Below are 15,742 nucleotides of genomic sequence, written 5' to 3'. Positions count from 1 at the left end.
TATGTGTGATGTAGAATTTTAACCAGACTTACTGCAGTGATCATTCCACAATATATAGAAATAGCAAATCATTATGCTATAATATATACCTAAAAGAAATGTAATATTGTATTTCAACTACATCTCAATATAAAGTTCTCTAAAACTAGGTAAAATTTTATAAAGAAGTGAAACATTTCTTATTTCCAATATTGTGGAGAACTTTAGAATTGATGAATAAATAAAGAATGCATATAAATGAGAAAACTAAATCCCACAAGATAAAGGAAGAAAACCAAAAAGAAAATAAATTACTAAAGAAATCAGTTTCAATACCTGGTAAATAATTAAATTAAATAAAAATAAATTTCTTCTATAAATTAATAAAAATGATTCAAAATTAGAATAGTCAATGCTGTCAATGGAAGTTTAAAATAGAAAGCCAAAACCTTTATTTTGAATGGAAACTACTACCTTTTGAGAAATACTTTAGTAATAGGAATAATGAATTTTACTAGTGTTTTATTCTTCTTGACTGAATAATGCCACTTGTGGGAATCTCCTGTAAGACTCTAAGTCAGAACACAAAGATTTCTCTACACTCATATTCTAGAAAAACTAATAATGCTTAACAATAAAAAATAAGTAAGTGCACTACCTCCTTACCAGTTGGCTCAGTGGGTAAAGAATCTGCCTGCAATGCAGGAGATGCAAGAGACATGGGTTGGGAAATTCCCCTGGAGAATTTCTTCCTCCAGGGGACTTCAGTATTCTTGCCTGGAGAATCCCATGGACAGAGGAGCCTGGTGGGCCATAGTCCATGGGGTCGCCTAGAGTTGGACACAACTGAAGCGACTGAGCACGGAAGTGCACTACAGTATCTTCATGTCATGAAAGACTCTAAAACCATTTAAAGTGATTTTCATTGAGTTTTAATAATTTGTCAAAATGTGTACAACTATTTTAAATGGGGGAAAAAAGAAAAATTACATATATGGTACAAGCATAATATAAAAATAAGCATAGGAAAAAAGACTGAGAAGTACACCAAGTGATTGCCACTGAAGAATAAGATAATATTTTCTACTTTTCTGCATTTCTTAATATTTAAAACAACATATTTTACTTATATAAAGAAAAAAGTAAACTGTATTACATTTTTAAAGCCTCATACTAAAAGATACCACTTTTGCCCTCAAATACCAAGTAATGGTACAATATATCAGTCAGACCAGAGAAACTGGAAGAGCTAGGAATAGTTCAGAGCAGGAATCTGGCTAGAAAAGATGATGAGATGGGACACTGTTTCTGTCTCCAGAGTCTTAGAAAGCCCAGTAAAGAAAGAAGGAAGAAACAGAGGCTGGAGGTGAAGCAGAGACATCAGGGTTCATGGACAGAGATCATGAAGACCAACCAGTGTAGGTATCAGTAACCCAGACAGAGAAGCTGAGGACCAAGGTATCAGGGAATCATCTGAATAGAAGGACTGGGGGCACGGGAAGCACAGAGAAAGCGTCTCACTGAGCAGATTTGGTCTAAGTGTGAGAGGGAGCATAGGTGGAAGGGAAGTATAGTAGCTGAGGGTGCTGAGCAACCATACCCCTCCCCAGAGTTGTGCCTCCCATCCACTAGCTGTAGAACACCCAATTTTTTCCCACTTTTCCTCTTATGTCACCAGATCTTTTCAGCCTGAAGTAGCATCCATGTGGCTATTAGACCAAAGAACCCTTGCTGCTGCTAAGCCGCTTCAGTCGTGTCCGACTCTGCGCGACCCCATAGACAGCAGCCCACCAGGCTCTGCCATCCCTGGGATTTTTCAGGCAAGAACACTGGAGTGGGTTGCCATTTCCTTCTCCAATGCATGAAAGTGAAAAGTGAAAGTGAAGTCACTCAGTCGTGTCAGACTCTTTGCGACCCCACGGACTACAGCCTACCAGGTTCTTCCGTCCATGGGATTTTTCCAGGCAAGAGTACTGGAGTGGGTTGCCATTGCCTTACTCAAATGAAAAATTAAAAAAAGTGAAACTCACCAGTCAAAGCCATTGTATTCATTTGAAGTCTCCACCCATGTAAACAGCAAAATTGTAGACAAGAAAAATGACATAATCAGCCATGGGTAAAATATTCGCTCTCTCTGGGAAGAGAAAGAAGGAAGTCTCATTTAGCTCCATTTATCCATTGTATCTCAGCAACATCTGCTTATACTGCCCAGAGGTCTACATAGTTACACTGCAGCATTACACTCCCCAGGCTGGAGAGAACACTGTATTCTTTTACCCCTATGGAATTTTGTAAAAGCCTATTTATAACATTACCCTGAACTGGAATCATTTTTGTATAGATTTGTATCTGATGTTATCTGTTTCTTTTTTGAGTAAAAGGAACTTCTGTTACCCTTCTATATATCGCCAATGTGGAGATCCAACCAGTCCATTCTGAAGGAGATCAACCCTAGGATTTCTTTGGAAGGAATGATGCTAAAGCTGCAACTCCAGGACTTTGGCCACCTCATGCGAAGAGTTGACTCATTGGAAAAGACTCTGATGCTGGGAGGGATTGGGGGCAGGAGGAGAAGGGGACGACAGAGGATGAGATGGCTGGATGGCATCACTGACTCGATGGACGTGAGTCTTGGTGAACTCTGGGAGTTGGTGATGGACAGGGAGGCCTGGCGTGCTGTGATTCATGGGGTCGCAAAGAGTCGGACACGACTGAGCGACTGATCTGATCTGATCTTATCACAGTGTCTCAACAACCATCTGTTGAATTTATCCATCTCTTCAAGTATCAAATGTTTGTTCATTAGTTGAGTAACATATTCATTCACAAATTCACTTAGTCATTTATCTACCCACATTTTTGGGAAGGGAGGAATTTAGGGAATAAACAAGCTCCTTTTTTTTTTTTTTTCAGTATCCATTTTATATGAATACAATGTTAGGGACTTCACAAATGATTTTCATTTGTTTTATTACTCAATATAGTCATATAAGTTAGGTATTGTTAACCTCATTTTGCAGAACTAAAGCTCAGAGAGGTAAGGTAATTGACTCAAGGTCACATAGCTAAGCGGTGGCAGGGGCACTATCCAGATATGTGAGCCCAAAGTCAAGATGGAGAGTATTTTTATGGAGAAGGTGAACAAACTGATTCTTGAAGACTACCCCATGAACTGAAACCGTATCAAATTCAGCCAACCCAGAGTTGTCAAGCCCTGGGAACATTACTGTACCATATGAAAGAGAAATTTTGCCTCCTTGGGATACTGCATCCAAACTATTAAAAATGTATAGAGTCTCTGCCTTATATAAATTATGTGGCTATTGTGAAGACTAAGGGTAAGAAATAAAATGGGAAACAGAAAGAATACCCCAAAAAGGTGAGAGACACTACAAGCATTAAGGCACTTAACCACTGCTTCCAGCATGTAGGAAGATGAAGAGAGCATGTTTTGATTCAGGTTTATATGCACTCTCTACATAAAACCTGTGTGACCTTTTAAAAACATGTATCAGATAAAGACTCCCCTGCTTACAACTCTCCCAGAACTTCCTACTATATCAGAATAATCATTCAAACTGCCTGCCATGGCCCTAAGGTCCTACATGATTAAGACTTGCCCACTCCTGACCTCGTCCCACTCTACAAACTAATGTCATTACTGAACTCCATTCATGATGGTTTTTTTTTGTTTGTTTCTAAAACATGACCAAATCTGTTCCCATTTCAAGAGATTTGCATTTCCTGGTTCCTCAGGCTGAGATATTTTTGCCCCCAGACATATACATGGCTGGTCCCAAGGTCTTCACTTGAGACTGCTCATGTGACATTGTTTCAAAGTAGTCTTCTCTAACTGTGTTTCCATCTACCTAACACATTTTCCTATGCATTGTCTTCAAAGCTCTTATCTCCAGCTGAAACCACCTTTCTTCATTACTGTTTACTACCTAACTCATCCCTGTGACACGCAGGAGAGCCAGAGGCTTAGTGGTCTTATTCACTATGGCACACATTCAATAAATGACGGATAAATCCATTTCCTTATTTTGATTTTCACTGTTGCCATTCATTTGAAAATGTTAAAAGCCTCCACACTGTTCCAGGATAAAGTTCAGTTTAGTTTGACATAAAGTTACTACACAATCTGGTTAAAATATTCTCCAACCAGATCACTTACCATTTATCACCTAATATGTGTAAATTCAACAATGGAAGTTCATTTTTTACTGAACACACTACTGTTCTCCTTGGTATCTTAAAATCTTTAGGGACTCTTAGCTCCCTACGTGGCAGAAATAAAATTCTTAAAACCACAGTCTGTCCCGCCTCTGTCTCTAACTTCATTTCCCGTCACTTCTCCATCCATATCCTCTTCTCTACCAAAAATACACTTTATTCTAAGCGCTTTGACTCCTCCTCTGATATCACTTCTTTTGCCACCTTCTTTTCTTTACCTATCCAATTCTGATCACCTTTCACCTTATAAATAGCTATTTTTGACCCATTACACATGATGCATGACTGTCTGCATAGGCAGACACACACAGACACACACACAATTATAGCACTTCTTTCAAGGCCCACGTCCCCCATATCTAAGAAAATATGGCCCATCTCCTTCCCATCGCTCTGTACCAAAGAACAGCAGCAGAGTGGACGTCTGGGTTTTTTCTTCTGTTGGGCTTCCCACTTGCAGCTGTAGCAGCCATTAAGGAAAGTCATATAGCATTCATAGTTGAAGTGGTGTTTAATCCATGAATTATTTTCTCTTCTTCCTGTCTCCTCATTCCCAACCTCAGTCCTGTTAATGTCATCCATGCTTCACCCTTTTGCTGGAATGGTAAATAAAATAGTCAGGATCCAGAAGCTCCCTCAAATGTCTCCTACCCCACAATTCTACAGAAAAGTCTCCTACATTGCAGGCAGATTCTTTAACAGCTGAGCCACAAGGGAAGCCCAAGAATACTGGAGTGGTGAGAGTTGGACTGTGAAGAAAGCTGAGCACCAAAGAATTCATGCTTTTGAACTGTGGTGTTGGAGAAGACTCTTGAGAGTCCCTTGGACTGCAAGGAGATCCAACCGGTCCAATCTGAAGGAGATCAGCCCTGGGATTTCTTTGGAAGGAATGATGCTAAAGCTGAAACTCCAGTACTTTGGCCACTTCATGTGAAGAATTGACTCATTGGAAAAGACTCTGATGCTGGGAGGGATTGGGGGCAGGAGGAGAAGGGGACGACAGAGGATGAGATGGCTGGATGGCATCACTGACTTGATGGATGTGATTTTGAGTGAACACCGGGAGTTGGTGATGGACAGGGAGGCCTGGCGTGCTGCGATTCATGGGGTCACAAAGAGTCGGACACGACTGAGCGACTGAACTGAACTGAACTGAACTGAGCCTATCCCTTCTCCAGGGGATCTTCCTGACCCAGGAATAGAACCAGGATCTCCTGCATTGCAGGAGGATTCTTTACCAACTGAGCTATCAGGGAAGCCCCAACAATGGATAGATCTTTCAAAAGTTTATAATCTAGGGAGATGCACTGGATATGGTGTAGAAGAGTAGAGCTTCACCCTCTCTTTCTCATGAATTAGCTTAGTATTTATTGAAAATGTTACATTATTCAATGTTTACTTTTCTTATCTCTAAAATGGTACCATATTCTCTGCCCTAGCCAACTAATAGATGCTGAAAATATCAAATTAGATGATAGATATGAATGTGTTTTTAAAACTGTGGTATGCTCGTGAAGTAGCTTGAGAATTTAGAGGCATGGGTTAAGTATATGAAAAAATACAATTCTTGACTAATGAGTTAGACATACAAATGGCTTCCCCTTGCCATTCTCACCTCACATATGGCATTTTTAAGAGTTAGCCTCAATCAAAAATGATGGAATATTCAGAACAGCAGTTGCTAAAATTAGACAAGTTTATTTTCGCTTTTACCAACAAAAATTTGCCCCTAAAAACGTATAAATAATGTGGCATGCTACTTCCCAATGTCGTTAGAACCCAGACATCTTCCAGTTTGTTCTTCCATCACAGCGCATGGCTCCTTCTCAGGGTACAAAATGGATGGTCAAGCTATATCTATCACTCCAAATTCCAACTATCAGGAAGGAAGAAGGAACAAAGAAGGGTGCTCCCCCTTATTTTAAGGACATTTAAAGAAACTGTATGAGACATTTTACTAACAGGGGTTTTCTTACTAGTAAAAAAGGGAAAATAGATATTGAAAGATATCTAGCTGTCACTCCTGCATTTCCTCATACCTCTGTGATAGAATAAAGTTCTCAGACAAAGGAACTTCTAGAGAATGTGTGGAATTAGGGGAGTAAAAGAAAAAATTAAATCAAACGACAAAAATTCTTAAAGACTTGATCCCAGACAATAGTCTTTGCCACTGGAAATTTTCTGTTGTGCTTTTTTTTTTGTGTGTGTGAAAGACAATCTAATGTTGTAGTTAAGAACATGAAGTCTGGACTTCCAATTTAAGATGGCTGAGTAGAAAGATGTGCAATCATATCCTCTTGTGAAAGCTCCAAAATTGCAACTAGCTGTTGAACAACCATGGACAGGAGGATGCTGGAACCCACCAAAAAAAAAAAAAAAAGATACCCCATGTCCAAAGACAAAGAAGAAGCTTCAGTGAAGTGGTAGGAGGGGTGCAATCATGATAAAATAAAATCCTATATCTGCCAGGTGGGTGACCCATAAACTGGAGAACAATAATACCAAAGAGCTTCATTGTTGTGAAGGTTCCAAACCCCATGTCAGGCTTCCTAGCCTGGGGATCCAACAAAAGGACTGGGAATACCTAGGGAATCTGGCCTTGAAGTGAGTGGGATTTAATTATAGGACTACCACAGGACTGTGGGAAACAGAGACTCCAATCATGGATTGCACAACAAAATCTTCCATAGGAGACTGAACCAAAACTACCTAATAGTGTTGGAGAGCCTCCTGTGGGGGCATGGGTTGGCAAGAGCTCACCAGAGGGATGGGGGCACTAGTAGCAGCAGGATGGGAAGGTCCGCCTCAGTGTAAACCCTCTTGGAGTTCACTATTAACCCTACCATAGAGCCCATAGATCCTAGGGCTAGGTCTCCTCAGGACAAACAACTACCAGGGAGGGAGTGTAACCCCAGCCTCAGCAGATAATTGGATTACGGCTTTTCTGAGCAAGGCTCTGCCCACCAGAGCAAGACCCAGTTTTTCCCATTGCCAGTCCCTCCCATCAGTCTTACACAAGTGACTTAGTCTCATCCATCAGAGAGTAGATAGAAGAAACAAGAAGGGCAGTCCTGTAGCAGCTAAAACAAAAACCATATTACAGAAAGTTAATCATGATGAAAAAGCAGAAAGTTATGTTCCAGATGAAGGGGCAAGACAAAACCCCTAAATTAAGTGGAAATAGGCAAGCTTCCAGAAAAAGAATCCAGAATTATGATAGTGAAGATAATCCAGGATCTTGGAAAAATAATGGAGAAGATGCAAGAAATGTGTTTACCAAAGACCTACAAAAACTAAAGAACAAACAAACAGAGACAAATAATAGACTAGAATAGGAATCAATAGTAGAATAACTGAGGCAGAAAAATGGATAAATGACCTGGATGACAGAATGGTGGAAATCATTGCCATAGAGCAGAATATAGAAAAAATAATGAAAAGAAATGAAGACAGCCTAAGAGACCTCTGGGATAACATTAAATGCATAAACATTCATATTCTAGGGGTCCCAGAAGGAGGAGAGAGAGAGAGAGATAGAAAGGACCTGAGAAAATATCCGAAGAGGTAATAGCTAAAAACTTCCCTAACATGGGAAAAGAAATAGTCAACCAAGTTCAGGAAGCACAGAGAGTCCTAGGCAGGATAAACCCAAGTAGCAATACATCAAGACACACAGTAATCTGACAAAAATTAAAGACAGAGATAAAATATTAAAAGCAACAAGGGAAAAATAACAAATACAAGGGAACTCCCATCAGACTATCAGTTGATTTCTCAACAGAAACTCTACAAGCCAGAAGGGAATGACATAATATATTTAAAGTGATGAAAGGGAAGAACCTACAACCAAGGATATTCTACCCAGCAAGACTCTCATTCAGATTTGATGGAGAAATCAAAAGCTTTCCAGACAAGCAAAAGCTAAGAGAATTCAGCACCATCAAACTGGCTTTACAACAAATGCTAAAGGAACTTCTCAAGGCAGGAAACACAAGAGAAGGAAAAGACGTACGGAAAATAAACTCAAAACAATTAATAAAATGGTAGTAGGATCATGAAAGTGAAAGTGAAGTTTCTCAATCGTGTCCAACTCTTTGTGATCCCATGGACTGTAGCCCCCCAGTCTCCTCTGTCCATGGGATTTTCCAGGCAAGAATACTGGAGTGGGTTGCCACGTATCAATAATTGCCTGAAATGTAAATGGATTAAAGTCATCAACCAAAAGATATAGACTGGCTGGATGGATGAAAACACATGCATATATGCACTTCCACTAACCACATCACTCTGCTTGACCCCCTAAATTGTATGTAATTATTTTATACTGTTAAGTTAGTCGTGCTCCTATTATGGATTGCAATTGTAATTATCTTTTATTTTTCATCTGGCTATTGATTGTGGAAAATGATAAACATCTTTTACTATTGTGATTATGTAACTTTTAGTAACAATAACACTGTATCATGATTGGTCAACAGAAAAATAATAGAACTCTATATCTCTAAATAATAGAACTCTAAATCCTCTATTGCAGGATTTAATAGAAAAACCTGCAATCACTTCTTAAAATCCAGATGCATATCAGAATTATCTTAAGTTTTGAAAAACAAAAATACCCATGACTGCTTTTTTTGTTTCCTTCAGAGCTCCAGATATTTTTCTAATAAGCAGTTATGTTTAAAAACAACTGGATTACATGATGACCTTTTACTTTTATCTAGTTTGTTTTGCCTTTTTCTATTTCATATCCAGTGCTCCCATTTCATTTAGTTTATGTTTACCAATTTCTCCATCTCGTCTTTTTTAATGTTCTTTCTCAAGCCTTTATCAAGCATAGTGGAAAACCTTTTGTATATATGCATTTAAATATGTCTTATGTATTTTAGAAAACCTACGAATTTTTGTCTAGCTAAAGAATTTATGACTTTTTAAAGTTTTTTTTTAATTTTATTTTTTATTGAAGGACAATTGCTTTACAGAATTTCATTGTTTTCTGTCAAACCTCAGTATGAATCAGCCATAGGTATACATATGTCCCCTCCCTTTCCAACTTCTCTCCCATCTCCCTTCCCATTCTACCCCTCTAGGTTGACACAGAACCTGTGTTTGAGTTTCCTGAGCCATGCAGCAAATTCCTTTTCACTATCTTTTTACATATGGTAATGTAAGTTTTCATGTTACTCTTTTCATACATCTTACCCTCTCCTCCCCTCTCCCCATGTCCATAAGTCTATTCTCTGTCTGTTTCTATATTGCTGCCCTGTAAATAAATTCATCAGTATCATTTTTATATATTCCATATATACATGTTAGAATACAATATTTATCTTTCTCTTCTGACTTACTCCACACATTCACTCTGTATAATAGGTTCTAGGTTCATCCACCTCATTAGAACTGACTCAAATGCATTCCTTTTTATGGCTGAGTAGTATGTATATTACTCATACACATTGTGTATATGTACCACAATTTCTTTATCCATTCATCTGTCGATAGACATCTAGGTTACTTTCATGTTCTAGCTTTGCAAATAGTGTTGCAACGAACAATGGGATACATGTGTCTTTTTCTGTTTTGGTTTCCTCAGGGTATACACCTAGAAGTGGGATTGCTGGGTAATATGGTGGTTTTAATCATAGATTTTTAAAGGAATCTCCATACCATCTTCCATGGTGGCTGTATCAATATACATTCCCACCAACAGTACAAGAGTGTTCCCTTCTCTCCACACCTTCCCCAGCGTTTATTGTTTGTAGACTTTTTGATGATGGCCATTCTGACTGGTGTGAGGTGATATCTCATTGTAGTTTTGAATTGCATTTCTCTAATAATGAGTGATGTTGAGCATCTTTTCATGTGTTTGTTAGCCATCTGTGTCTTCTTTGGAGAAATTTCTGTTTAGGTATTTTTCCCACTTTTTGATTGGGTTGTTTGTTTCTCTGGTATTGAGGTGTATGAGCTGCTTGTATATTTTGGAAATTAATCCTTTGTCAGTTGGTTCATTTGCTATTATTTTCTCCCATTATGAGGGTTGTCTTTTCACCTTGCTTACAGTTTCCTTTGCTGTGCAAAAGCTTTTGGTTTAACCAGGTCCCACTTATTTACTTTTGTTTTTATTTCCGCTACTCTAGGCGGTGGGTCATTGAGGATATTGCTTTGGTTCATGTAATCGAGTGTTCGGCCTATGTTTTCCTCTAAGAGTTTTATAGTTTCTGGTTTTACATTTAGGTCTTTAATCCATTTTGAGTTTCTCTTTGTGTACAGTGTTAGGAAGTTTCTAATTTCATTCTTTTACATGTAGTTGTCTGGTTTCCCCACACAATTTATTGAAGAGGCTGTCTTTGCCCCATTGTATATTCTTGCCTCTTTTGTCAAAAATAAGATACCCATAGGTACATGGGTTTATTTCTGGGCTTTCTATCTTGTTCCATTGGTCTATGTTTCTGTTTTTGTGCCAGTACCATACTGTCTTGGTGACTGTAGCTTTGTAGTATAATCTGAAGTCAGGAAGCATGATTCCTCCAGCTCCACTCTTCTTTCTTAAGACTACTTTGGCTATTCGGGGTCTTTTGTGTTTCCATATGAATTGTGAAATTTTTTGTTCTAGTTCTGTGAAAAATGCCATTGGTAGTTTGATAGGGATAGCACTGAATCTGTAGGTTGCATCTGGTAGTATAGTAATTTTCACAATATTGATTATTCCTACCCAGGAACATGGAATATCTCTCCATCTGTTTATGTTGTCTTTGATTTCTTTCACCAGTGTCTTATAATTTTCTGTGTATAGTACTTTTGTCTCCTTAGGTAAGTTTATTCCGAGATATTTAATTCTTTTTGTTGCAACGATGAATGGGATTGATTCCTTAATTTCTCTTTCTGAATTTTCCTGTTAGTATATAGAAATGCAAGTGATTTCTGTGTATTGATTTTGTATCCTGCAACTTTGCCAAATTCACTGATTAGCTCTAGTTAATTTTCTGATACTATCTTTAGGGTTTTCTATGTAAAGTATCATGTCATCTGCAAACAGTGAGAGCTTTTCTTTTCTTTTTCATCTGGATTCCTTTTATTTCTTTTTCTTCTCTGCTGTAGCTAGGACTTCCATAATTATGTTGAATAATAGTGGTGAAAGACAAGGTGAACACTTGTCTTATTCCTGATCTTCAGGGGAATGCGTTCAGTTTTTCACCATTGAGAATAATGTTTGCTGTAGGCTTATAATATGTTGAGGCTTTTACTATGTTGAGGTAGGTTCTTTCCATGCCCATTTTTTGAAGAGTTTTAATCATAAATAGGTGCTGAATTTTGTCAAAGGCCTTTTCTGCATCTATTGAGATTATCATGTGGTTTTTATGTTTCAATTTGTTAATATGGTGTATCACATTGATTGACTTGCATATATTGAAGAATCCTGGCATCCCTGGAATAAACCCAACTTGATCATGGTGTATTTGCTTTTTGATGTGTTGCTGAATTCTGTTTGCTAAAATTTTGTTGAGGATTTTTGCATCTGTGTTCATCAGTGATATTGGTCTGTAGTTTTCTTTTTTTGTGTGTGTGTTGCCTTTGTCTGGTTTTGGTATCAGGGTGATGGTGGCCTTGTAGAATGAGTTCAGAAATGTTCCTTCCTCTGAAGCTTTTTCAAAGAGTTTTAGAAGGATAGGCATTAACTCTTTTCTAAACGTTTGATAGAATTCTCCTGTGAAGGCATCTGGTCCTGGTCTTTTGTTTTTTGGGAGATTTTTGATCGCAGCTTCAATTTCAGTTCTTGTGATTGGGTTCTTCATAATTTCCATTTCTTCCTGGTTCAGTTTTGGAAGACTGAACTTTTCTAAGAATCTGTCCAGTTCTTCCAGGTTATCCATTTTATTGCCATATAGTTGTTCATAATAGTCTCTTATATTCCTTTGTATTTCTGCATTGTCTGTTGTAACCTCTCCTTTTTCATTTCTAATTTTGTTGATTTGATTATTCTCTCTTTTTTTCTTAATGAGTCTGGTTAAGGGTTTGTCAATTTTTTTTAATCTTCTCAAAGAAACAGCTTTTAGTTTTATTAATATTTACTATTGTTTCTTTCATTTCTTTTTCACTTATTTCTGCTTGGATCTTTATGATTTCTTTACTTTTACTAATTTTGTTTTTTTTTTTTTTCTTCTTTTTTTCCAGTTGTTTTAGGTGTAAAGTTAGGTTGTCTAGTCAATGCTTTTCTTGTTTTTTTTTTTTTTGAGGTAGGGTTGTATTGCTATAAATGTCCTTATTAGAACTGCTTTTGCTGCATCCCATAGGTTTTGAGTTGTTGTGTTTTCATTGTCATTTGTTTCTAGAAATTTTTTGATTTCCTTTTGATTTCTTCAATAACCCATTGGTTATTTAGAAATGTGTTGTTTAATCTCCATGTTTTTGTGTTTCTTACAATTTTTTTCTTGTGATTGATATATAGTTTCATAGCATAGTGGTTGGAGAAGATGTTTGATATGATTTTAATTTTCTTAAATTTACTGAGGTTTGATTTGTGACCCAAAATGTGGTTTATCCTGGAGAATGTTCCATGTGCACTTGAGAACAAGGTGTATTCTTCTGCATTTGGATGGAATATCTTGAAGATATCATTAAGATCCACCTCATCTAATGTATCATTTAAGACTTGTGTTTCCTTATTAATTTTTTGTTTTGATCATCTGTCCATTGGTGTGAGTGGGGTGTTAAAGTCTCCTACTGTTGTGTTACTGTCAATTTCTCCTTTTATATCTGTTAGTGTTTGCCTTATGTATTGAGGTGCTCCTACGTTGTGTGCATGCTGCTGCTGCTGCTAAGTCGCTTCAGTCGTGTCCGACTCTGTGCGACCCCATGGACTGCAGCCTACCAGGCTTCTCTGTCCATGGGATTCTCCAGGCAAGAACACTGGAGTGGGTTGCCATTTCCTTCTCCAGTGCATGAAAGTGGAAAGTGAAAGTGAAGTCGCTCAGTCGTGTCTGACCCTCAGCGACCCCATGGACTGCAGCCTTACCAGGCTCCTCCATCCATGGGATTTTCCAGGCAAGAGTACTGGACTGGGGTGCCATGTGCATAGGTATTTACAATTATTATGTATTCCTCTTGGATTGATCCCGTGATCATTATGTAGTGTCCTTCCTTATCTTTTGTAATCTTCTTTATTTTAAAAAAGGTCTATTTTGTCTGATATAAGGATTGCTACTCCAGCTTTCTTTTGCTTCCCATTTGTGTGGAAATAATTTTTCCATCCTCCAACACTGAGTCTACATGTGTCTTTAGGTCTGAAGTGGGTTTCTTTTAGACAACATATATATGGGTCTTGTTTTTGTATCCATTCAGCCAGTCTGTGTCTTTTGGTTGGAGCATTTAATCCATTTACATTTAAAGTAATTATTGATATATATGTTCCTACTGCTATTTTCTTAATTATTTGGGGGTTGATTTTGTAAATCTGTTTCCTGTTCTTGTATTTCTTGATTATATAAGTCTCTTTAACATTTGTTGTAAAGGTGGTTTGGTGGTATTGAATTCTCTTAACTTTTGCTTGTCTGAAAAGCTTTTATTTCTCCATCAGTTTTGAATGAGATCCTTGCCAGGTACTGTAATCTTGGTTGTAGATTTTTCCCTTTCAGTACTTTAAATATATCCTGCCACTTCGTTCTGGCCTGCAGAGTTTCTGTTGAAAGATCAGCTGTTAAGCATATGGAGTTTTCCTTGTATGTTACCTGTTGCTTCTCCCTTGCTGCTTTTAATATTCTTCCTTTGTGTTTAATCTTTGTCAGTTTAACTGGCTTCCCTGGTGGCTCAGACAGTAAAGCATCTGCCTACAATGCAGGAGACCCGGGTTCAATCCCTGGGTTGGGAAGATCTCCTGGAGAAGGAAATGGCAACCTACTCCAGTATTCTTGCCTGGAAAATCCCATGGATGGAGGAGCCTGGTAGGCTACAGTCCATGGGGTCTCAAAGAGTCAGACATGGCTGAGCGACTTCACTTTCACTTTCTTTTGTCAGTTTGATCAGTATGTGTCTTGGCGTGTTTCTCCTTGGGTTTCTCCTGTATGGGACTCTTTGTGCCTCTTGGACTTGATTGACTATTTCCTTTTCTGTGTTGGAGAAATTTTCAACTATAATCTCTTTAAAAATTTTATCACACCCTTTCTTTTTCTCTTCTTCTGGACCCCTATAATTCGAATGTTGGTGTGTTTGATATTGTCCCAGAGGTCTCTGAGACTATCGTCAGTTCTTTTCATTCTTTTTACTTTATTATTCTCTGCAGAAGTTATTTCCACCATTTTATCTTCCAGCACACTGATTTGTTCTTCTGCTTCAGATATTCTGCTATTTATTCCTTCTAGAGTATTTATTTCAGTAATTGTGTTTTTTGTCTCTGTATGTTTATTCTTTAATTCTTCTAGGTCTTTCTTGACTGATTTTGCATTTTCTCCATTTTTTTTCAAGGTTTTTGATCTTCTTTACTATCATTATCTGAATTCTTTTTCAGAGAGCTTGCCTATTTCCTCTTCATTTATTTGGACTTGTGTTTCTAGTTTGTTTCTTCATTTGTGAAGTATTTCTCTGCCTTTTCATTATTATTAACTTATTGTGTTTGAGGTCTCTTTTTCCCAGGCTTCAAGGAAAGTTTAATTCTTTCTTTGAAGGTTAAATTCTCTCTTTCTTTTGGTTTCTGCCCTCCTAAGTTTGGTCCAGTGGTTTCTGCAAGCTTTGTATAGGCTGAGATTTGTGCTGAGCTTTGTTTATTTGTTTGTTTATTTATCTTTCCTCTGATGGGCAAGGCTGAGTGAGGTGGCACTCCTGCCTGCTGATGATTGGGTTTGTATTTTTGTTTTGTTTGTTGTTTAGATGTGGCGACCTGCACAGGGTGCGACTGGTGGTTGGGTGATGCTGGGTCTTGTATTCAAGTGGTTTCCTTTGTGTGAGTTCTCACTATTTGATTCTTCCTAGCGTTAGTTCTCTGGTAGTCTAGGCTCTTGGAGTTAGTGCTCCCACTCCAAAGGCTCAGGGCTTGATCTCCGGTCAGGAATGAAGATTTGACAAGTGATTTGTTATGGCATTAAGTGAGATTAAAAGAAATATACAAATGAGACCAAGGATAAACCCCAGACAAATGGCAGTTACAAATTCAGGAAAATAATAATTAAAATAATGGAATATACACAGATACATATACACCCATGAGCAAAGTCAAAACAGTCCAACAAAAATGAAGCACAGTAGATTGTCCCAGCAAACAAAGGAAATAAAAATTATATTTACCAGTTAACAAAACTAACTAAAGCACAAACTGGAAAACAAAACTAAAGGAAGGTGCCAAGTTGGGAATAAAGCAATGAAAAGAAAACTAACAAATATGTTGAGAGGAAAGGAAAGAAAGAAAGAATAGATATGTAAAGTTAAACAGAGGTAGTTGAAGAAGATTTATATACATTAAATATTAACTGCAAGGGGAAAAGAACAGTAGGAAAGGCAAACAAAGGAATAAGTGTAGAAAAAATATAATAGATTTTCAAAA

General features: G+C 37.7%; 1 protein-coding gene across 1 annotated transcript in view; it reads right to left on the bottom strand.

Annotated features, from left to right (window-relative positions):
- Positions 1-4,797, bottom strand: part of LOC102282145 (glycerophosphodiester phosphodiesterase domain-containing protein 4) — a 94,645-nt gene extending 89,848 nt beyond the window's left edge. The window contains exons 1-2 of the mRNA XM_070383084.1: positions 4,615-4,797; positions 2,010-2,113 (exon numbers count right to left, since the gene is read on the bottom strand). Coding sequence (XP_070239185.1) covers positions 2,010-2,113; positions 4,615-4,797 — 287 coding nt within the window. The remainder of the gene's footprint in view (positions 1-2,009; positions 2,114-4,614) is intronic.
- Positions 4,798-15,742: the final 10,945 nt, after the last annotated feature.

Source organism: Bos mutus, chromosome 15 (genome assembly GCF_027580195.1).
Source record: "Bos mutus isolate GX-2022 chromosome 15, NWIPB_WYAK_1.1, whole genome shotgun sequence".
Classification (NCBI taxonomy): domain Eukaryota; kingdom Metazoa; phylum Chordata; class Mammalia; order Artiodactyla; family Bovidae; genus Bos; species Bos mutus.
This window is presented reverse-complemented; position numbering and strand designations above follow the sequence as displayed.